Source organism: Microcaecilia unicolor, chromosome 6, assembly GCF_901765095.1.
Source record: "Microcaecilia unicolor chromosome 6, aMicUni1.1, whole genome shotgun sequence".
NCBI lineage: Eukaryota > Metazoa > Chordata > Amphibia > Gymnophiona > Siphonopidae > Microcaecilia > Microcaecilia unicolor.
This window is the reverse complement of record NC_044036.1, coordinates 45,767,300-45,791,149: the sequence shown is the minus strand read 5'-3', so window position 1 is coordinate 45,791,149 and position 23,850 is coordinate 45,767,300. Positions and strand designations below refer to the sequence as shown.

The 23,850-nt window shown below is 42.6% G+C and overlaps 1 protein-coding gene across 1 annotated transcript in view; it reads left to right on the top strand.

The window, feature by feature from the left end:
- The first annotated feature begins 17,635 nt into the window (after positions 1–17,635).
- Positions 17,636–23,850, top strand: part of RPE65 (retinoid isomerohydrolase RPE65) — a 39,372-nt gene continuing 33,157 nt past the window's right edge. The window contains exons 1-2 of the mRNA XM_030206409.1: positions 17,636–17,678; positions 19,374–19,456. Of these exons, the coding sequence (XP_030062269.1) occupies positions 17,668–17,678; positions 19,374–19,456 (94 nt within the window). The 5' untranslated portion in view covers positions 17,636–17,667. The remainder of the gene's footprint in view (positions 17,679–19,373; positions 19,457–23,850) is intronic.

Sequence of the window (23,850 nt, the reverse complement as noted above, 5' to 3'; positions counted from 1 at the left end):
TGGGTGACCTTTTTGAGCCTTTCCTAATCTGTTCCCCACATGGAAGGAAACACGGGTTTATGTGCTTTGTTTTACTTCAGGTCCTATGCTTGGGATGCTAGAGCATTTGGCTGACTCGGGCAAGGGAAAGAAGAGAGCTGGTTCAGCAAAGGGAGAGTATCCCTTTCAGAGCCGACTTTAACCATTGGACCAGATGAGGCAGTGGCTCAAGGTTTCGGCCGTAAAAGGCATCAAAATTCCCAGCCACTGAGGTCACTGCCAGTACCTCACCTTGTGCAATGGTTAAGCATTTCTGCCCCTCCCCTTCCAGCAAGTTCAGAATCTCTGGTCTCTCTTCACCCTACATGCCAGCATTGCTCCCTCTCCCCCTACAAACTTGCTGCGAGCAGCAATGTAAAAAGTGGCAGCTTCTTCTGCCCAGCCCCTGGTTTGTCACCTCAGCATCCCTTCCATAAGCAATTGCATCAGAGAAGGCAGGACTGACAAAGGGAACCATCCAGGATCTGGCCAGAGGCTGCCTCTTTTCACGATGCTGCCGCTAGCAAGACTGTGGTGGGGAGGGAACAATACCAAACCATAAGGAGAGGGGTGCCAGAGTGGGTAGAAGGGGATGGGGCACCAAAAGAAGTTGGCTAAAGGCTCCATGATCCCTTGAGCCAGCCCTGCTCACTTTCTGAGAAGGCAGTTCCTCCATTGGGAGGTTGTTTGGAAGAGAGAAGCTGATGACCCTTAAGACTTCCAGAGAGGGAGAGATCTTCATTTTAAAGAATTTGCTTAATGAAGCCTTCCTTTTGTTCTTCCTTCTCTTCTAAAACCTCTTAAGCCTTCATTTTCAACTGAGCCTAGCTGCCACACCATGTCTGCACTCAATTTGTTTTTTTTTATAAACTGCCTTTCCATGTGCACAAGACAGCAGACAACAAACAGAAACAAGATGTTAAAAAATAATGGTATTTTACTGTATGGCATTTGAGTCCTTGGACCTGCCCTCGTTCAGCAGCATGGGAGTGGAGGAGTGGCCTAGTGGTTAGAGCACAGGTCTTGCAATCCAGAGGTGGCCAGTTCAAATTCTGCTGCTGTTTCTTGTGATCTTGGGCAAGTCACTTAACCCTCCATTGCCTCAGGTAGCCTAGTGGTTAGGGTGGTGGACTTTGGTCCTGGGGAACTGAGGAACTGAGTTTGATTCCCAGCACAGGCAGCTCCTTGTGACTCTGGGCAAGTCACTTAACCCTCTCCATTGCCCCATGTAAGCCGCATTGAGCCTGCCATGAGTGGGAAAGCGCGGGGTACAAATGTAACAACAAACAAACAAACTTAGATTGTGAGCCCTCCTGGGACAGAGAAATATCCAGAGTACCTCAATGTAACTCACCTTGAGCTACTACTGAAAAAGGTGTGAGCAAAATCCAAATAAATAAATAAATGGTCTGATGCATCTAACTAACTATGCAACTGATAGGAATATAATGGGCCACATTTCATTGATCATGTGCTAAATCCATTAGTGCACCTTAGTAGCATAGTAAATGACAATAGATGAAGATCTGAAAGGTCCATCCAGTCTGCCCAACAAGATAAACTCTTTACATGGTATTTGATACTTTACATGTATACTCGAGTTTGATTCGTCTTTAAAAGGACCCCTTAACCTTGTAAGGCTATTTGACTGATTGGTATGATTGAAATTTGTCAGCAACTTATTCCATGAGCAACTTGCTCATATTGTCAACTTTCTGTCAATGTATTCATTAAAACAGGGGTGGGCAACCACACCTCGTGGGCCACAACCCAATCGAATTTTCAAGATTCTTTTGGGAGGAAGATGTATCAGGCCTCTATGCTTATCACCCGTATCCAGTCATACCAGCTCTTCATGAGCATCTACTTGTGGAACTCAGTGAGGCAACTGTCAGACTTGGGCCAATGCAGCCAAACCGTTTTGCCAGTTGGTCAAGCACCAGAAGGCATGTCACAAGTTCTTGGCCGGGGCACTTACAACACTTTTGACATAACATCCAGGATCTTTGCCTAACGTACAGCGATGCGCAGACTCTCATGGCTGCATGTTTCTGACCTGGAACATTCTGTTCATCAGAGGTTGGCGGATGCTTCTTGCCAGGGGGATAACCTTTTTGGAGAGAAGGTTAAAACTATATCTTCTCTGTCCTGCCAGGCTTCTGCATCTGGCTCCTCATCCAGGAGGTATTTTGGCAAGTCACGGGGTGCTCCCTATTACTATTCTAGGCGTAGATACACTCTGGCTCGCCAGCCTGTGCTCAGGCTCAGCCCCAGTGTGCTCATTCTTGTCAACAACGTGCACCTGAGGCCCTTGCTGTTCCAGCAAAAGCAAGGGACAAGCTTTTGATTGGCTCCAGCAGAGCATAGCCACAGTCCAAGTGTCTGTGCCGGATGACTTGCCGGTCGGGGGAAGGTTAAAAGTTTTTTACCAAAGGTGTCCTCATAACCTCCGGCCGGTGAATTCTTCAAATAGTCTGGCTCGGATATGCCCTCAATTTGATTTCCAGACCTCCAAATTGTCCGCCAAGAGCTTATTCATTAAGTTGCCATCACAAGCAGCCACTTGCAGAGGAACTCTCTGCCCTTCTCAAGGCCCATGCGGTTGAACCCGTTCCACCAGGGGAAGAAGGGCAGGGATTCTATCCAGGTACTTCTGCAAAAAAAGACAGGGGGGGATGCATCCCATCCTAGACCTAAGGGCCCTGACCAAATTCCTAGTATGAGAAAAGTTCAAGATGGTTTCCCTAGGCACCCTTCTTTCCATGATTCAGGAAAACGATTGGCTATGCTCTCTGGACTTGATGGATGCATATACTCACATCCCGATACTTTCAGCCCACCGGAAGTTTGTTCGATTTCGGCTGAGAACACATCACTTTCAGTACCACGTGTTGCCTTTTAGCCTCGCGTCAGCTCCCAGGGTCTTTACCAAGTGTCTAGCAGTAGTTGCAGCGTCACTACACAGACTGGGAGTTCATGTTCCCTTATTTCAACGATTGGCTGGTGGAGAGCACCTTGGAGGATGGTGCTTGGGAGTCCATGCGAATGACTTCGGGTGCTGGAACTACTAGGGTTTGTTTTAAACTACCCCAAGTCCCATCTTCACCCTGCTGAACAACTGGAATTCATTGGAGCCCTGCTCGATACACAGCAGGTTTGAGCCTTTCTCCCGGAACAGAGAGCAGACACTCTAGTTGCACTGGCTTCTTAGGTTCGGATTATTCTTTCCAATGTGTATCACCTTGCATTTGTCCACATTAAATTTCATCTGCCACTTGGATGTCCAGTCTTCCAATTTCCTAAGGTCTTCCTGCAATATTTCACAGTCCACATGTGTTTTAACAACCTTGAATAGTTTTGTATCATCTGCAAATTTAGTTACCTCACTTGTTCCGATTTCCATATCATTTATAAATATGTTAAATAGCACCGGTCCCAGTACAGATCCCTGCGGCACGCCACTGTTCACCCTCCTCCATTGAGAGAAATGACCATTTAAACCTACCCTCTGTTTTCTGTCCAATTATCAATTCCTAATCCACACCAGAACCTTACCTTACCTCCTATTCCATTTCATTTTCTCAGGAATCTCTAGTGAAGAATTTTATCAAAAGCTGTCTGAAAATCTAGATACACTACATTAACCGACTCCACATGTTTATTCACGCCTTCAAAGAAATGAAGCAAATTGGTGAGCCATGACTTCCCTTGGCTGAACCCATGCTGACTCTGTCCCATTAAACCATGTTTGTCTACATGTTCTATAATTTTATTCTTTATAATATTTTGCCCAGCACCGACATCAGGCTTACCGGTCTGTAATTTCCTGGATCACCCTTAGAACTGTTTTTAAAAATACACAAGAATATACTCAAGCAGAATATAAAAAGATCTTAACAAGCATTCCAGTCTGCCCCAAACAAGTATAAAGCAGGGTCCATCAAGCAACGCAAGAGGAAAATCCAAATTACAAGCTTATAATAGAGGATCAACATAGGAAAAGCTACTATATTTTGACCTTCCAGAAATCTAATCCTTGAGGGTCATCAAGCAATTTGGATCTTATGCGCACAATACATATTAAATTAGAGGAGCATCCATTTGCTTTACATCTGTATAAATAGGATTGTAAGAGATCTATTGGAGAGTAATAAGACTTACTGAGGGAGATACATTCAGAGAAGTCTTGTCCTTCCAGCAGGATTTCACAAGCTCTGTGACCCTTGTAATGATGTGGTCTGGCAGGGAGGCATGGGACCAGGGGTGTGCTGGGGAAGGACCGAGAGGGACTGGCAAAAGTACACCTGAGAATGAGGTGGATAGAGCGCCGTTCACAGAAGAGAGTGTGTATCAACAACTTGGAAAGCTAAAGGTGGACAAAGCCATGGGGCCGGACGGGATCCACCCCAGAATACTGAGGGAGCTCAGAGAGGTTCTGGCGGGTCCTCTTAAAGACTTGTTTAATAAATCCTTGGAGACGGGAGAGGTTCCGAGGGATTGGAGAACGGCGGAGGTGGTCCCTCTTCACAAAAGTGGGGATAGGGAAGAAGCTGGAAACTACAGGCCGGTAAGCCTCACTTCGGTTATTGGAAAAGTAATGGAAGCCATGCTGAAGGAAAGGATAGTGAATTTCCTGGAAGCCAATAAGTTGCAAGATCCGAGACAACATGGTTTCACCAAAGGGAAATCGTGCCAAACGAATCTCATTGAATTCTTTGACTGGGTGACAGGAGAATTAAATCAAGGACGTGCTATGGACGTCATCTACTTAGATTTCAGCAAGGCTTTTGACATGGTTCCCCACAGGAGGCTCTTAAATAAACTAGACGGCCTGAAGATAGGACCCGAAGTGGTGAACTGGATTAGGAACTGGTTGACGGACAGACGCCAGAGGGTGGTGGTGAATGGAGTTCGCTCGGAGGAGGGAAAGGTGAGTAGTGGAGTGCCTCAGGGATCGGTGCTGGGGCCGATTCTGTTCAATATATTTGTGAGTGACATTGCCGAAGGGTTACAAAGTAAAGTTTGCCTTTTTGCGGATGACACCAAGATTTGCAACAGAGTGGACACCCCGGAGGGAGTGGAAAACATGAAAAAAGATCTGAAGAAGCTAGAAGAATGGTCTAACGTTTGGCAATTAAAATTCAATGCAAAGAAATGCAAAGTGATGCACTTAGGGAGTAGAAATCCAAGGGAGACGTATGTGTTAGGCGGGGAGAGTCTGATAGGCACGGACGGGGAGAGGGATCTTGGGGTGATAGTATCTGAGGACCTGAAGGCGACGAAACAGTGCGACAAGGCGGTGGCCGTAGCTAGAAGATTGCTAGGCTGTATAGAGAGAGGAGTGACCAGCAGAAGAAAGGAGGTTTTAATGCCCCTGTATAAGACGTTTGTGAGGCCCCACCTGGAGTATTGTGTTCAGTTTTGGAGGCCGTATCTTGCGAAGGATGTTAAAAAAAATGGAAGCGGTGCAAAGAAAAGCTACGAGGATGGTATGGGATTTACGTTCCAAGACGTATGAAGAGAGGCTTGCTGACCTGAACATGTACACCCTGGAGGAAAGGAGGAACAGGGGTGATATGATACAGACGTTCAAATATTTGAAAGGTATTAATCCGCAAACGAATCTTTTCCGGAGATGGGAAGGCGGTAGAACGAGAGGACATGAAATGAGATTGAAGGGGGGCAGACTCAGGAAAGATGTCAGGAAGTATTTTTTCACGGAGAGGGTGGTAGACGCTTGGAATGCCCTCCCGCGGGAGGTGGGGGAGATGAAAACGGTAACGGAGTTCAAACATGCGTGGGATATGCATAGAGGAATCCTGTGCAGAAGGAATGGATCCTCAGAAGCTTAGCTGAAATTGGGTGGCGGAGCAGGTGGGGGGAAGAGGGGGTGGTGGTTGGGAGGCGAGGATAGGAGAGGGCAGACTTATACGGTCTGTACCAGAGCCGGTGATGGGAGGCTGGACTGTTGGTTGGGAGGCGGGAAATACTGCTGGGCAGACTTATATGGTCTGTGCCCTGAAAAGGACAGGTACAAATTCAAGGTAAGGTACACACATATGTGTTTGTCTTGGGCAGACTGGATGGACCATGCAGGTCTTTTTCTGCCGTCATCTACTATGTTACTATGTAACAGGGGGCTCTCTCTCGCCAGCAAAGTAAAAGAGAATTCAGGAGGGGCCCAAGCCCACATTTTGGGATCCATTTGTTAAAGTAGCCATGGAGAATCGGCTCCCAAAATTCTTAAAAACTTAACAAACGGCTCGTGAGAGCCTGCTCCAGCACACCACTGCATGGGACCCTCAGAAAACACACCAGAGGGCAGTTTAAAGTCAAAAGGAAAATTTTATTACTATGTGCATGGGAAATAAGCAAACCTGTTTCCTCACAGGTTCAATGCTCTTCATTACTCATAGCCATACTTCAGCCACCAAGGGATTCTGAGCCTACTTTGGCATCCATCTCTCTTACAAGCACTTAGCCCTGGATTTCCTTCATGCATAAACTCTAGACTCATTCAACATATAAGGTCTGGGCTAGGGTCACTCTTCCCTGAAACTCCACCAGGTACTTTAACCTAAGCCAGATTATCTTGTGAGGTTCCTTGCCCTCAGGACCTCTACAGGAGACCTCTTGCCTCAGGGCCACCCTGATCCACTCTGCTCCAGGGCATTTAATCTCATCCCTGCTTGAGCCCTGCCCCCTTGACTCAGCAGGGTTGTCCCACCTACCCTAAGTTGGCTTACTGTTTGCACCAGTGAGCTAGCGCTCCCTTCTGCAAGGTTACTTAATTGCAATATCCTTGAGGGAGTGCTCTCCACTATACCACTGTGACCAAAGGTTTTTGTAATAGCGGTATATCAAATAAACTATAACTATATACCACCTATTCCCTCATACTCCATAACAACTCAACTTTTTAACAATCTGCAATGAGTATGCATAAAATGTACTGGAGACCTAGTATATTGTGTGAACTTGTTTTATGCATATTTGTTGTGGATACGCTAAACATATGTTCTAGGATTGCCAGAATAGGTTAGGGATACCCTACTTTACAGACCTTTTCATAGGGGACTAAAGAGGTTTAATTTCAAACCCTGCTTGAACTCCCAATCTTATTGCTCCCTACTGTTTCAAGAGTCAAGGGACAGGAATTGGACTGCAGTAAGAAAAGCTCTTTTCAAACAGCATTTTTGGAACACATATCCCCAGGCAAAAGCAGGGTTTGGGAGACTTGAGAGGAATTCATCAATGAAAGAGAAGTGGGTGTTAAGTGTTGTAAAAGAATGTTACAGAATAGTTTATCTTCCACCACATTAAAATGTTCTTTTTGCCTTTTCACTTCAAAGTCCTAAGATACTAGAAGAAGGGAGAAGCCTGAGGGAGACAATAAAGCATCTGTTTCATTTACAATTGTAGACGAACTGATTTCCTGCATCAAAAGTAGATACATTTTCTAGTTCTATTTAAATTAATTTATGTTACTGAAAACTTCCTTGCACCACTAAGATAGACCAATGGATTTTCTGTGTCCCTTATATGTTAGGATGCTTTATCTCTGCATTTTCATTGTTCAAGTGTCACCAGAAGCATGGCCATGTTATGGTGAACAAAAAGTATTTTCAACTGCTTCTTCCGTTCAGCCTGCCATGAGTTCCAAGAATGCTCAGAAAGGAACTATCTGCCCTATTATTAATGCTTCAGCACAAGCAATTTTCAGTTTTCATCTGGATGATATGCTGATAAAATTCACATTCTTTTTTGTGGCAATAGGGATGAGAGGAATTGTGAAATCCCTAAATGGCTACCATTGTGGAAACTCCCCAGCTAACTCAGAATTCGTGTTGTCTGGGAGAAAAGTTTACTACTCAAAACAATATGGATAAAGAAGTATTGTTACTATGTTAATCCATTTTAAAAGTTAATGAAAATAAAACAAGAGAATACAAGGTGATACTTTCTGTTTTTCTGGACTCTTTTACCATCCCTAAACTATTATATACCAGCCACCCACAATTTGGAGTGATACAAGACCAGTTATATTTAGTCTGTTACTACCTCTCCAAACTACCCAGGTAAATTCTTGCTTGGAGAGATAAAAGACAAGGCTACGTGTATGAGAAAGCAATTAAATTCGTTCCTTATAAGAAAAACAGTTATTTTATTATTACTTGCCAATGCAGATACAATTGATTAGTTTCTCATGGGAGAGCAGCCCTGCTTGCACAAAGGTGCTGGCTGTGACTGTCTCCCATTCAATGATCCAATACCATTACTTTTATACATTTACTCTTGATTAACAGTTCATAGGCAGTTAATATGATAAATAGATGGTTAATACTTCTTGGAAAACCTAGTCACCTTACTCAGGAATTATCTTGTTCTCCTTTTGGCCATCTGTTTTGTTTTGAGCATGTTTCAAGGGCAAGTGGTTTTCATAAGTCAAATAATAAAATATTTATTTTTATTATTTGACTTATGAAAACCACTTGCCCCTGAAACATGCTCAAAACAAAATAATCCATTTGTGCAAAAGAGATTAGGTGAAGATGTGATTCCATGTGCCCCAACAAAAGGAGAGTTTAATTTTATTTCCAATCGTTATAATACCAGGCTTCCCAAAGCAGATTGCAACAGTTAAGATGAACCCATCAGTAAACAGGATATTCTCATTGAAATTTGGCCATGTATTACTGTATTGTATAGAAAAATGAGCACAAAATTCAGCCTTTATTAATGCTGTTTCAACCAGCTACAATCATTTTTGAAGCTGTTTTAGTGATATATCTACATATGGGATGCTGTCAAATAAATGTAAAAAGCTGTCATATACATAAAATATATATATATATAGTCCTCCACCTTTTAAGGCACTGCCTATCCAACTGGAACAGCTTTACACTTTTTACAGATGGACCACACATAGGTAGTCCCTTATTTCTTATAATTTTTTGCTATTTGTTTTCAATAGCATTTGCCATTTTTTTGTGTAAACTAAAATGGCAGCAAGCTTCACCTACTGCTTGGAAACTCCGCCTACTGGCTTAAGCTCATATAATGGACTGGATAGGTTCACGTGTGTCCCCTGGTCATCCAACCACCTTGACCAAGCCCGCCCTCGCAGAAATAGGATATTACATCAGACGAGGGAAGAGAAATAGTGGCAGCAGGGAAGGTAAAGTGGCAACAAAGCACATAGGCACCATTTTTGTTTAAAATCTGTTTGGGGGAGCAGTCACTCCCCTTGCATCCCCCCCCCCCCCCCCCCACACATACACACACAGCTATGCCTCTTGGTTACCTGCCCCTTGTACATGTAAATGCACCGTAAAATGACCACTTATGCGCATATGCACCCTCAGTGCTATTCAGTGGCACAGCTAGGATTGAATGGGTCCTGGGAAAAGAATTGAGATGAGTCCCCCATAACACCATCCCTAAGTTAGTGGGGACCAGAGAGAGGAAGGATGCACATTTCCCAAAGCTGACATATTACAATTAATAAATTCAGAAAAATAATACTTATTTTCTACTTTTGTTGTCTCAGGGTTGCTTTGGTCCTAGTGTCTCATCTGCTTTTCTGGTTTGTTTTTTTCCTTTTGCTCTCTCCAGGGTCTCCTTTTGATTTCTCTATTTGCACCATCCATCATTCTTATGTGTCTCTATCCGTCCTGTCTAGCGTCTCCCCTCTGTGTCCCTGTCCCTGTGCTTTCTCCGGAGCCAGCCTCTCTTTTGTGTCCCTGTCTCTCCTCATGACTGGCTTCTCACCTCTTTCCTTCCTCCTATGCCCCCCAACCCCCCACCCTCCTTCTGTAGTATGGCATCTCTCTCTCTCCTTCCATTGGGCCAGCATCTCTCCCCCCAGTCTAGCCTCTGTCTGTCTGTCTTTTTTCCTCTCCCTCTGTCCAGCATCTGCTTCTTCTCATTCGTCTCCACTTATTCTCCAGATCTCTCTCTCTCTCTCTCTTCCTTCCCTCAGGTCCCATAGCCCCAGGTCCAGCAACTCTCTCCCTCTCTTCTCCTTTGCACCAGGCCTCTATTTTCTCTGCTTCCCTTCCCCCCCCCCCCCCCCCACCATGCCCAGGTCTGGGTCCTGTCTACCCTTGGCCCCTCCCCCCGATCCTCCAAATCCTGTGGCAGAGATAGCGCTGAAAGCTGCTTTCTCTCTGGCAGAGCCTTTCCCCTGTCATATCCCACCCACAGGAAGTTGCATCAGAGAGGTGGGATGTGGCAGAGGGAAGGCATCGTAGGACAGAGAGCAGCTTTCAGCGCTGCCTCTGCCGTGACCCACTGTAGTGTTTGGAGGACCGGCGGGGGGAGGGGGAGGCAGATGTCGGACCTGCAAGAACACATGGAAGGGGGAAAGAGGAGAGGAATATCAGGTTACACTATTGTATGATGAAACTGGTGCCCAGGTGTTATAGAATACGCACTTATCATCCATTAATGGGACACCTAACTTGGAGTGCCCTATTGTACAACTGCCCCTTAAGTTTGTACCTGAGGCAACAAAGGATTTATTTATTTAAAATTCTTATGCACCACGACTTATCCAACAGAAACCGTTGAAGCAGTGTACAGTAAAACAATTAGATAATCCCATTACAAAACTAAAACCCTTCCCCATCCCATGCTTCCAAGATCACATTCATTCTTTCCAACACACATCTATTCTCTCATTCTTCAGCTGCATGCATGTGCACACACACGCGCTTTCATTCTTCACACATGCTACAGGCACACATGTACATGCATGCACTTTATCATTCAGAAACACTCTTGTGGTTCTGTGCAGCTGCCTTCACAGGCTCAGTCTGTACCCCACCCCACCCCACCCCCACCAATTAGCTCTACCCACCGTTTTGCATTTGCTGGCAGCAATTTTTCTCAGCCTGCAGCAGCCCCCTCACACTTCTCCATCCCTCTCCCATTCTTACTCCTTCTCAGCAACCCCCTTGTCTGTCAAAGGACAGGGTGGACTGCCCCACACAGGGGGAGGATTGGAGAGCTGAAAAATGTCCAGATACGTTTAGCCATTCTGGCATCTAAAGAGTTCATGGAAAAAATCTGTACAGTCCTGAAAAAAACCTAGACAGTTGGCAATCCTGGCCTCCTGTGTCATGAGCACTTCTGACAGGGCCTCCCTAAATTTTAGGGATCTAGGCACGTACCTAGTTCGCTTATGCCTTCATCTGACCCTGTTCTTATGCCTACTACATATGGTTTAAGGTGGTGGTGTTGATGATGATGACGATACTATGAGCCAGTTTATGACACTTGTACCCCGCATTATCCCAAACATGTTCAACGGGTTCAATGCGGCTTACATCAAACAAATTAAAACAGTAAGAAAACTAAAATTAAAATACAACCAGCAATAGGCATAATATCAGATTCACCAAAAGATTAACAATTGCCAGCAATGGTAAGGGATTCACTAAACAAGAATGCTTTCAGTAGTTTACGAAATTTCAAGTAATCTGTAACATATCTTATTGACTATGGTAGTCAATAGAAATAAAACAGGGAAAAGAAAATAAGATGATACCTTTTTTATTGGACATAACTTAATACATTTCTTGATTAGCTTTCGAAGGTTGCTCTTCTTCATCAGATCGGAAATAAAAAAATTGTACTGCTTTGTCCCCCTCCTGTCTCCATGCATATCTCACCTGTCCCTCTTCCTGTCTCTCACCTATCCACCCCCCATCCTGTTAGACTGTCTCTGGAATGCTTTGATGTTTCACTTATATATACTGTCATCTACCAACATCTACTTATTTCCGATCTGACAAAGAAGGGCAACCTTCGAAAGCTAATCAAGAAATGTATTAAGTTATGTCCATTAAAAAAGGTATCATCTTATTTTCTTTTCCATGTTTTATTTTTATTGATTACCTTTAAAAGTGGACTAACACGGCTACCACACCTCTCTACTGACTATGATAGAGAATTCCATTCTCTTAGTAGCTTGATAAGAAAAGCTAGCATCATGAATTGACTTGTAATACAGATTTTTGCAACACGGAAAATGGAGAAGAAGATCATTTCTCAATGTAGGATGGATATTACGTCAAGGCAATTCCAACAAGCTTTGCTTTACAATACACTAAGCCATGACACTATACTGAGTTGGAGAGAGAATTTAGAGAAAGGAAGAATGCTTGTTGAGCAAAACACGGGGGGGGGGGGGGGGTCGATATTCAAAGTGAATAAACCAACAAGAAACGGTTCCTGGCCGGTTAAATTATCTGTTTGGAGCTAACTGCTAATTTTCAGTGGCACTTAACTGGTTAGTGCTGCACTAAAAACCAGCTATTTTGAGGGCGTTCCAGGAGTGGAGTTGGCACTTAACCAGTTAAGTGCCGATATTCAGCACTTAAGCAGCCAGGGTAACCACATAACTAGGATCGCATAAAAGTCAGTCCTATCTTTATGTGTTAACCTATAGCTGGTTAGGTGCTGAATATTGCACTTAACCAGCTATGCGTTAACCAGCTCCAGAAACGCAGAAATTCAATGCCGGTGCTTGGACGTGGCCTGGCATTGAATATCAGGGTTTAACGCCAGTGGCAGGAAAATGTTGATTGCCACTGGCTGAATATTAGGCCCTGGGTACTCATTTTAATAAATGCAAGTTTGCCCAGATAGGGAGCCAGCATGTTAGAAATTGCAGCTCAAGGTCATTGGTCTTAGAACGAAAGCCTCCCAAACAAATAGGAATTTCTATTCCATAAGCTACTGGCAATCCAATATGGACTACAAAAGAATAACATTGAGCCTGCAAAGAGGTGGGAAAATGTGGGATACAAATGCAGCAAATAAATACATAAACTAGTAGACTTGCTTTTCTGAAGTAGGCTGTGAAAACCGTAGGACTGTTTATAGCTATTCTGCATGTTATTTTAGATTCTTTAATTTACTTTTTTTTATTTTTTAATTAACATTGCCTGAATCCAAGTAAATCCGAGCTTCTCAGGGTCTGTGACACAAGTGGATACATACCTGACAGCAAAATCTCTTTTGGGAAGTATGAGCTCCCCCTCAAATCACAAGTCAGGAACCTTGGAATACAGTTAGATTCAACACTTACTCTGATTCCCCAAATCCAAGCAACCTTCAAGAGCTGCTTCTGCTATTTGCGACAGCTACGCTGCCTCTCTCCTTACATCGAGAAGGTAAATCTTATCCCAGTTGTGCATGCCATGATAATATCAAGACTGGATTACTGTAATGCACTCTACAATGGTCTGACTACAAAGGGCCTGCACCAGCTCCAGTTGATTCAGAATGCTGCAGCAAGACTAATAGAAGGTTGCAAGCGATGTGACCACATCACACCATTTTTGCAAAAAACTTCACTGGCTACCAGTACAATCCAGGGCTAAATTTAAAACTCTATGTCTGATCTTCAAGACCCTTAAAGGAAATGGCCCCGAGTACCTGAATAATAGGATGATCCTCTACACACCTCCAAGAACATTAAGGTCCTCTCAAGGACTTTCACTAACCATACCTTCTCCAAAAGGCATTACATGATGTGATATCCACAAGCGAACCTTCTCCGGAGTAGCCCCCACACTATGGAATGCACTCCATGAAAGGCTCCGCTTAATACAAGCCTATCTCTACTACAGGAAGCAGGTGAAAAGCTTGGCTCTTCAACCAGGCCTTTAATGGAAGAAGTAACTAACTTGTTAGTCTCACTCACTCACTGACACACACACACACAGGGAATGACACGGGCTGCACATACTGCAGCAGGATATGATTATCCACTCTTACCCTAGCTGAGATAATGTTTAACCATTTCTTTCTGATGCATGTGTAACTTTCTTTAAATTAGTCACCTTATTTTCTAACTCCTCTTATTCTCTGAGTGGAGGAGTGGCCTAGTAGTTAGGGTGGTGGACTTTGGTTCTGAGGAACTGAGTTTAATTCCCACTTCAGGCACAGGCAGCTCTTTGTGACTCTGGGCAAGTCACTTAACCCTCCATAGCCACATTGAGCCTGCCATGAGTGGGAAACACGGCATATAAATAAAATAAATCTATATGTTCCATCTTTGCTTATACCCTACACTGTCAATTAAAATGTTTTATTACATATTATGTTGACATTGTAAGTAGTATACTATGTTACACTTTGTATTGTTATTTGAATATTTTTACTGATATTAATTGTCTATTGTTCATGTTTGATTTATTCTTACTGTGCGCCGCCTTGAGTGAATTCCTTCCGAAAGGCGGTAAATAAATCCTAATAAATAATTAATGTTGTAATTTTTCAATTTGCAGTTTGTATTTCTTATCTTTTCATTGATTAATCATGATTATAAATTTTAATCACCCAATTAATGGAATTAAAGGTATGTTAAGGTTTTTTCCCCCCACTGCAGATCATTGTGACTCAGGACAATAGAGGGTTAAATGACTTGCCCGAAGTCACAAAGAGCTCAGTGAGAAATAAATAACATACCTAATGGTGTGATTAATCACGAGTAAAATTTTAATTGAAATTCAGCCCTAATAACTAGAATAGTTCTAAGAATGTACAATATCCTCACTACTCACTCAAAATGCAAGTCACTAAAAAGAAGAATCAGTGAGACAAAATATCACACATCAAGGACTCTAAAATTTCCTAAATAACAGTGTTCTCAACTCCTTCCTAAAACTCCTTTAATCAGTTTCCAGTCTCAAAGAAGGTGGCAAAGAATTCCACACAAAAGCAGGGGAAGGGACTGTACCAAGTGTGATTGACACCTCGAAAGCACAACATTAAGATACTGAAAGGCCCTTAGTTGCATACGAAGAGGGCAATTATATAAAACATTGCTTATGTATTGCTTGTAATTTTTCCTTAATATTTTCTCTATATTTTTCTATATTTTCATGCTTGGCTGAATTTCTGTACAAGTAAGTTTTGCTTGGATTTATGTAAAATTTTAATAAAGAAAGTTTTTTTAAAAATCCATAAAGTTCTTGAGATGTCATATGTTCATGGTGATTTCTATAGATGTTAGTTGTATCTTGTATTAATGCTTCTAGATCCATTTAACTAACCATAGTTTTTCAGCAAACTATTTTCTGTATTTTCTTTATTTTCTCTCAGTTCCTTGATTTGTTTCTTCTCAGACAAATCATTTTTGCAAATACAAATTTTTCATTATAAATTAACAGGTAAGAAGTACATAATGTACACCTTAGATTACACTAATACACTCACAGTGCCAACAGGCAAGAAGAGGCAGCATGAGATTCAGAACAGTCCAGTGATGGAAGTCCTTCACCATCCAGCATGTTAACAACCCTAAAGGGAATGCTACACTTTGCTGCTGTTGTGAAAATGTAAAATTTAACTGGTTATACTAATTTGTATTTTAGATTTCTATACTTGCCTTTCCAAATTGAAGCTCAAAGAGAGCTATATTCATGTACTGTAGGTATTTCCCTGTCCCCAGAGGACTTTTGATCTAAGTTTTGTACCTGAGGCACTACAGGGATAAGGGGCCCTTTTACTAAGCCTCGTAGGTGCCTACACTCACCCAACGTACATCAGTTTTGAGTTACTGCCCAGCTACCACGTGGCCCTTGCGGTAATTTCATTTTTGACACGTGTCCACTAGGTGCACCGGAAAATATTTTTATTTTCTGGCGCGCAGGCGGTAATCGAGCCATAATCATCATTCTACACACGTAGAACATTACCACCCAGTTACTACACGAGACCTTACCACTAGGTCAATGGCTGGCAGTAAGGTCTTAGACCCAAAATGGACACGCAGTAATTTTCATTTTGCCGCAAATCCATTTTCAGCAAAAATTTTAAAAAGGCATTTTGTACAGGTGCACTGAAAAATTATTCTGCGCACACCCAAAACATATATCTATAATACCGCAGGCCATTTTTTAGTGCGCCTTTGTAAAACGGCCCCTAAATGACTTATGCAAGATCACAGGTAGCATCAGTGGGAGATTTGAACCTCTGGCTTCCTTCATTCTCAGCTCATTGCTCTATCCTCTAGGCTACTCCTCATCAAGTGATTGATAAATGTCATAGAGTTGAGTCCAACTGATAGCTACTCTCTGGATTGTTCTACCATACAGCATTTGATTTTCTACGATCTACTTGATTGCTCTTACGGTGCTTTTCATCACTGTTGTTAAATTAGTCAATTATACTCAAAATATAGAAATTAAAGAGATAACAAACAACAGCAGCGCCTGCTTCCTGAGGAAAAAGGCCTCGAGAGGCCCCCAGCCTACGTGTGGCTCCGGGGACTGGACTTCATCATCATTGGCCAATGATGATGAAGTCCAGTCCCCGGAGCCACACGTAGGCTGGGGGCCTCTCGAGGCCTTTTTCCTCAGGAAGCAGGCGCTGCTGCTGTTGTTTGTTATCTCCTTAATTTCTATATTTTGAGTATAATTTACAAATAAAAAGAGATAAACCTCGCCATACATATCTTTAGGTTAAATTAGTCAATGCCATTTTGCTGCTGTTCTTCCTCTTTTATGTTGTCCTTCCATCTTTCCCAGCATAATATCCTTGTACAGTGAGCCTTTTCTTCTCTTAATAGGAGCAAAATATGAAGGTCTACGTTTATTCATATGGGCCTCTAAGGAGCATTTCAGTTGTATTTCATCCCAAATCAACTGATTTGACCTTTATTCAGTCCACGTAATCTTCTCCCGCATCATCATTCAAAGGCATCAACCCTTTTCCTGTCCTGCCTCTTCACTGATTAGCTGTCACATCCGTATGATGTGATTGAGAAAAACATGGATTGAACAAGTCGTATCTTTGTGTTTAATGTCACTTTCTTGCATTTGAATAACCTGTCCATGTCTTTCAGAGTGAGTCATAAAAAAAGAAAGCATGTATTATATTACAAAGTTTAACCGTATCATGCTTGTAATCATAATTTAATACATCGAATATTTTACTATTTACAGTTTGAAAATTGTATAGGTCTTGCTTAAGTTGTCAATTATTTTAATTAGTATGATTATCAGATACATCATAGAAAAAAAAAAAGAAATATATAGCTAGATATATTTTAGTCAAATAAACTCTTTCATTACTTAGAACACATGATATGGTTTAATTTCTTCATGTGATCCTGTCCCTAGAAATACCACAGTACTAATAATTTAATAGCTTATTTCCAAAAATCCACTAAATTCATATTAGTTGCATTGGACTTAGAGGGTTTTGGAAATAAGTCTTTCAATTGCTTTATCACTTCATAAACCTTCTCCTTTTTCTCTTATCCTACCTATGACCTGTTCCCGTTTACAAGCATGGTATATGTTATGTAACTAAAATCTCTCTCTTTCCTTCTTTGTTTCCATTTTTCTAATCCACTTTGAGTTGGAAAGGATTTAGCATGCAAAAGAATGCTCAAAAGCCTTTGCCTTGTGAAAGAGGATGGTAATAAAAAGTTGGTAAAGAAAGAGCCAAGCAAATCCTGTCACTGAAAGCAACTTCTGTTCCTCTTTTCCAGGCTGATTGGCTGATGTTCTGATAAGGCTTTTATTCTTTTAGAAGGATTTAGAATCCTTATAAATACTGAACACACAGTTCCAGTTCCCACACTTTGAAAATCAGTTTGAAAAGCTCAAATTCTTCACAAGGGAGAAAATGTCAAACGTGTAAGTATCTCGTAAAAATATCAACATTCTGGAGGCTGGAAATTCTTCTTTCATTAGTGTAAATAGATTTACAGAATATTCCAAGAAGCTAATTTCCTAGGCTGATTCCCTAAAATTTTAGTGTGTTCCATACCACTGTGTCTCTACTGAGTGGAGCTTTATTCTAATTCAAATGCATTGATGCTTATATCCTGCCGCTGTTTTCTTTTGTACTTAATGCACTACCAAATTCTTTGAAATGCCAACTTTGCCTGTCTCTTGACTGTTGAATAGTGGCGAGTCAAAATGGGGGAGATGATTTAAAAAAGGGGAAGGAGGTCTCCTCTGTGGTACTGTTTTTCTTAAAATGTATAGGGGTCCTTTTACAAAGGCGCGCTGAAAAGTGGCTTGCGGTAGTGTAGGCGTGGGTTTTGGGTGCACGTAGAATCATTTTTCAGTGCGCCTGTAAAAAAGGCCTCTTTTTTCCCCAAAAAAATGGACAAGCAGCAAAATCAAAATTGCCGCGCTTCCATTTTGATTCTCTGACCTTACCGCCAGCCATAGACCTAGCGGTAAAGAATTTGGGCGGTAAGGACCTACACCTGTCAGATGCCACTTGGCGCGCATCAGCTACATCCGTCTGAAAATAAAAATGATTTTTCAGATGCGCGTAGCGGATGTGAGCCAAAAATGAAATTACCACAAGAGCCACGTGGTAGTCGGGCAGTAAGTCCATTTTGGCAAGCGTTGGGCGCGCATAGGCACCTATGCGGCTTAGTAAAAGGGGCCCTCAGTTTGTATGACTAACTTTCTCCTCTTTTAAAAATATCCCTATCCTCCAGGTCTACCTATTGTTAATGTGACAGCTGCATGGGGTAATGTTTAGGATCAACTTGGTAGAACCCCATACTGGCCGACCTCATAAGAGTGGGAGGCAATAATTCTAAAGAATTTTCAGAATCTACAACACTAATAGCTCAGTCAAGAGGAAAACAAGATGAATGAACAAAAAATGTGTAGGGAGGGGGGATGAAGAAATTCATTATCACTTTATTGTAGCTCACCTCGAGTTGTTTAGGTGAGGATGGCTTATCACTACTACTACTACTACTTATCATTTCTATAGTGCTACAAGGCATAGGCAGCGCTGTACACCATACACAAAAAGACAGTCCCTGCTCAAAGAGCTTAGGATCTAGATAAGACAGGCAGACAGACAGAACAATTAAGGGTAAGGGAATAAAGAGGTGAGGATAAAAGGACAGGGCAAGTGAGCAGTGGTTAGGAGTCAAAAGCAGTAATAAAGAGGTGGGCTTTAAGTTTGGACTTGAAAATAGCCAAAGAGGGGGCTAGACGTACAGGCAAACCTTGAAAATAAATAACTGAAAATGACAAAATTAATTTTTCAAATTTTGTTGTGTGTTTTGCTTTTGCTAATCCTGATGCTTTAAGACTGTTTTTCTTATTGGACAGAGGATTAGAGCATATAGGATAATGATATTGTCCAATGTACAAACCTGCTGCTAAGCCTGACCCCTACTACTTTCCAAAAGTACAATAGGAGGTAATTGGAATCCTTACAAAGTAAATGTTGCAATATTTCTTTTCACGTATTTTTTCCTACAGATACACGCATTTCTACCCATGTGTTACAAAAAGAAAAAAACCTACCTTTCAAACAATATATTAAACTTTTTTTTTCTTTGCATCTTTCAGTGTAGAGCATCCAGCCAGTGGTTACAAGAAGTTATATGACACAGTAGAGGAGTTTTCTTCACCCATAATTGCTCATGTGACAGGTTCGTTCACCTTTAATACTTGCCACATATTAGATACTAATGGGAATGGGGAATGGGACTTATATACTGCCTTTCTGAGGTTTTTCCAACTACATTCAAAGCGGTTTACATATATTCAGGTACTTATTTTGTAGCAGGGGCAATGGAGGGGTTAAGTGACTTGCCCAGAGTCACAAGGAGCTGAAGTGGGAATTGAACTCAGTTCCCCAGGATCAAAGTCCACTGCACTAGCCACTAAGCTACTCCTCCACTAGCAACATGCCATGTAGAAGCCTGCCCTTGCAGATCAGCAATGCGGCCGCACAGGGTTCTGTTGCTAGTGGAATAGCAACATTCCATGTCGAATCTCAAATAGAGAAAGGGAAATGGGACTTGATATACTGCCTTTCTGAGGTTTTTGCAACTACATTCAAAGCGGCTTACATATATTCAGGTACTTATTTTGTACCAGGGGCAATGGAGGATTAAGTGACTTGCCCAGAGTCACAAGGAGATGCAGTGGGAATTGAACTCAGTTCCCCAGGATCAGAGTCCACTGCACTAACCACTAGGCTACTAATGAAAAGGCCCATTTGTGACTCTAATGTCCTTTGATGGAGGGGCCTGGCCTCTTCACTAGTGCCACAGCCTCAGTCTTCCTTCGCTATTTGCCCCCTCATTCTATAATCTTAAGTACATCTTTTTGTGTATAGTATGCAAAATTGCACACCCAGGTTATAGAATAGTGCCAGTTACATGTGTAAGTTATTTGCCAAATTAGCTGCCAATTGCTACGAACAACCAAATAATTACTGACTGGAGTTAATTGGTACTAGAAACTTGGAAGCCTTTTTATCAAAGGGTGTTAAGCCCTTAATGCACAGTTATCCCCGAATTCTATAAAAGTCACTAACAATTGGGTGCACAAATTGGGGCAAGCACCCAATTTGCGTGTGCAATTTAATTGAATAACAAGCTAATTAGCACCAATAATTGGCTTCTTAACAAGCAATTATTGGCCCTAATTAGATTTAATTTGAATATACGTGCATAAATTTAGGCATGACTTCAAAAAGGAGGTGCGGAAATGGTTGGGTCAAGGGTGGAATGGGAACATTCCTAAAATTAACACGCGTAGTTATAGAATAAGGGGGAAATGTACCTAATTTACGCACAAAGATTTCTACCATGTTTCAGTTGGTGCACATGGCCACTCCTAAAAGGTGCAATTCCCAGGCGTAAGCGCTATTCTATAAACCATGTCTAACTTTGAGCACTGCTTATAGAATAGCACTTTTTTCAGCACCATATATAGAACACACCCCTTAATGTGCGGAAACAAACAACCATGCAACCACAAAGGGGCTTTGCAGTAGTTTCTCTATTTCCATGCATTAAAGCACAAGTTGCTGAATTTTTCAGTAATTTCTATTAGGAGGTGTGGCATGGGCGTGGAAGCACTAACCACCTATCATGAGGAGTGGCCTAGTGGTTAGAGCACCGGTCTTGACATCCAGAGGTGGCTGGTTCAAATCCCAATGCTTCTCCTTGCGATCTTGGGCAAGTCACTTAACCCACCATTGCCTCAGGTACAAATTAGATTATGAGCCCTCCAGGGCCAGAGAAATACCCAGTGTACCTGAATGTAACTCACCTTGAGCTACTACTGAGGAGCCTATGAGGAAAGGCTAAAGCAGCTAGGGCTGTTCAGCTTGGAGAAAAGGCGGCTGAGGGGAGATATGATAGAGGTCTATAAAATAATGAGTGGAGTTGAACTGGTAGATGTGAAGCATCTAGTCACGCTTTCCAAAAATACTAGGACTAGGGGGCATGCAATGAAGCTACAATGTAGTAAATTTAAAACGAATCAGAGAAAATTTTTCTTCACTCAACATGTAATTAAACTCTGGAATTCGTTGCCAGAGAATGTGGTAAAGGCACTTAGCTTAGCGGAGTTTTAAAAAGGTGTGGACGGCTTCCTAAAGGAAAAGTCCATAGACCGTTATTAAATGGACTTGGGGAAAATCCACTATTTCTGGGATAAGCAGTATAAAATGTTTTGTACATTTTGGGAATCTTGCCAGGTATTTGTGACCTGGATTGGCCACTGTTGGAAACAGGATGCTGGGCTCGATGGACCTTTGGTCTTTCCCAGTATGGCAATACTTCTGTACTGAAAGGTGTGAGCAAAATCCAAATAAATAAATAAAAAATAAATACTTACTATATGCTAACTGGCTAATGCACAGTTAATGTGAGAGCACTTAGTGCCTCCTAAATAAGAGCGATAAGTGTTTCTACCTTAAGTCTCTGCAGTTTCAGCACTCTAATGGCATCATTAATGCACGACCTGCAATAAAATATAGAGGGGACATCCCTAAAAGATGCCATATTAAATGTTGGCTTATTGCACAGAGAAAAATCCTACATTACAAGGCATTAAGCTCCAATTCTAGCATACTTTGGTAAAAGGACCCCTTAGCACAGAAAAGCTATAGTGGGTAACTGCAAGGGGATGTAGATGTGGGAGGGAGAAAGGTGGGTCAGGTGCATGTCCAGCACTTACGTGCTAAGATTCTAGAATACTGTCAGTTACATGCACAACTGCAACATTTGGTCACAGTCATTTGCAATAAGTGACCATACCTAAATGTTGGTGTGTAAAGGCCCATTTACACTAGTATTCTATAATGGCAGTTATGTGTGTAATTTCTAATACAGAATTCATGCTTACAGCTAGATTCTATATATTGCGCCTGAAAAATCCGTGTGGAATAAATTTCCGCCTAAGCATATTTTATAAGCGGCACCTAGATGCGGTATATAGGTGCGGTATATAGAAGACAGCTGATATTCCAGCACCTAGAAATACACGCAAGGGAAATGTGGTGTATAATACCGGCATGTAGATTTAGGCACAGAAGGTCATATTCTATAACAGTCAGGGGCGTACTTACGTGGGGCCACGGGGCATGGGCCCCCGTAGATTTGGCCCTGGCCCCCTCCCACCGCCAACCCCTTCGACCCCCCCCCCTCCCGCCACCAACCCTCCCCGCCCCTGCCGCCATCGAGTACCTTTGCTGGCCGGGGTCCCGAACCCCCGCCAGCCGAAATCCTCTTCTCAGGCGCAGATGCGTTGCTGATCTGCAAGGGCAGGCTTCTGTTTCTGTGAGTGACGTCCTGCACATTGTACGTTGTACATGCAGGACATCAGATTCACAGAAACAGAAGCCTGTGCGGCCGCGTTGCTGATCTGCAGGGGCATGCTTCTGTTTTTGTGAGTCTGATGTCCTGCGTTTGTGAGTCTGACGTCCTGCGTGTACAATGTACAACGTGCAGGACATCACTCAAAGAAACAGAAGCCTGCGCGGCTGCATTGCTGATCTGCAGGGGCAGCTTCTGTTTCTGTGAGTCTGACGTCCTGCACGTACGTGCAGGACATCAGACTCACAGAAACAGAAGCCTGCCTTGCAGATCAGCAACACAGCCACGCCTGAGGACTTCAGCTGGCGAGGGTTGGGGACCCCCGCCAGCAAAGGTACCCGACGGTGGTGACGGGGGAGGGTTGGCGGCGGCAGGAAGAGGGGGTCAAAAGGGTTGGCGCCAGGGGGATCAAAGGTGGTGGTGGTGGCGGCAGGGGGCTGTGATGCTGGGGGGGGCTAAAATGTGCCCCCTCGGGCTCTGGACCCCCCTGCCGCCGAAGTCTGGCTATGCCCCTGATAACAGTGCATGTAACTTTTGGAATGCTCATGAAACACCCAGTTCTCCGCCCATAACTACGCACCTTTTTGGCTCCGCGCATTAGAATTTTGGTGCTGTGCATTACAGAATATGCTTAGCGAGTTATGCGCATAAATTCTAATTATTGCAAATTAGTGCTCATTATTGCTTGTTAAGTGCTTTTAAAAAAGCTGATTAGCTTGTTAAGTCAATTAAGTTATGCATGTTTTTATAGAACACGCTTGGATTTCAGCACGGAAAGCTAGGCGTGATCTTTAGAATCCGGCGGTTAGTGTGCAGCAACTTAGCACCTAAATTTTGACAACCTTTTCAGAATAACCCCCATGGTATATGCCTTACAGTTAAAACAAAAAAGTGGAGGCAATAAGGTCATGTAGGAACCAGGTGATTCTTTACTGTCAGCAGCGGTAACATTAGAAGAAGATAAAAGTTCAAGTTTTCAGTTGTTAAGAGAGACTCTAAGTAGGTCCCACCTGGAGATATGGATCTTTTGATATATGCCTTTAAGAGTTGTGTCCTTCAAGATGTTAAGAGATTGGAAGTGAATAAGAGAAAAGATATTTTTTTAACACCACTAGAGAAGAGAACAATGCGATACACAAACTTTAGCTAGAAACCATCAAATAGTTATCAAACCTGCAGATAAAGGTGGTGGGATTGTCATTATGAATAGA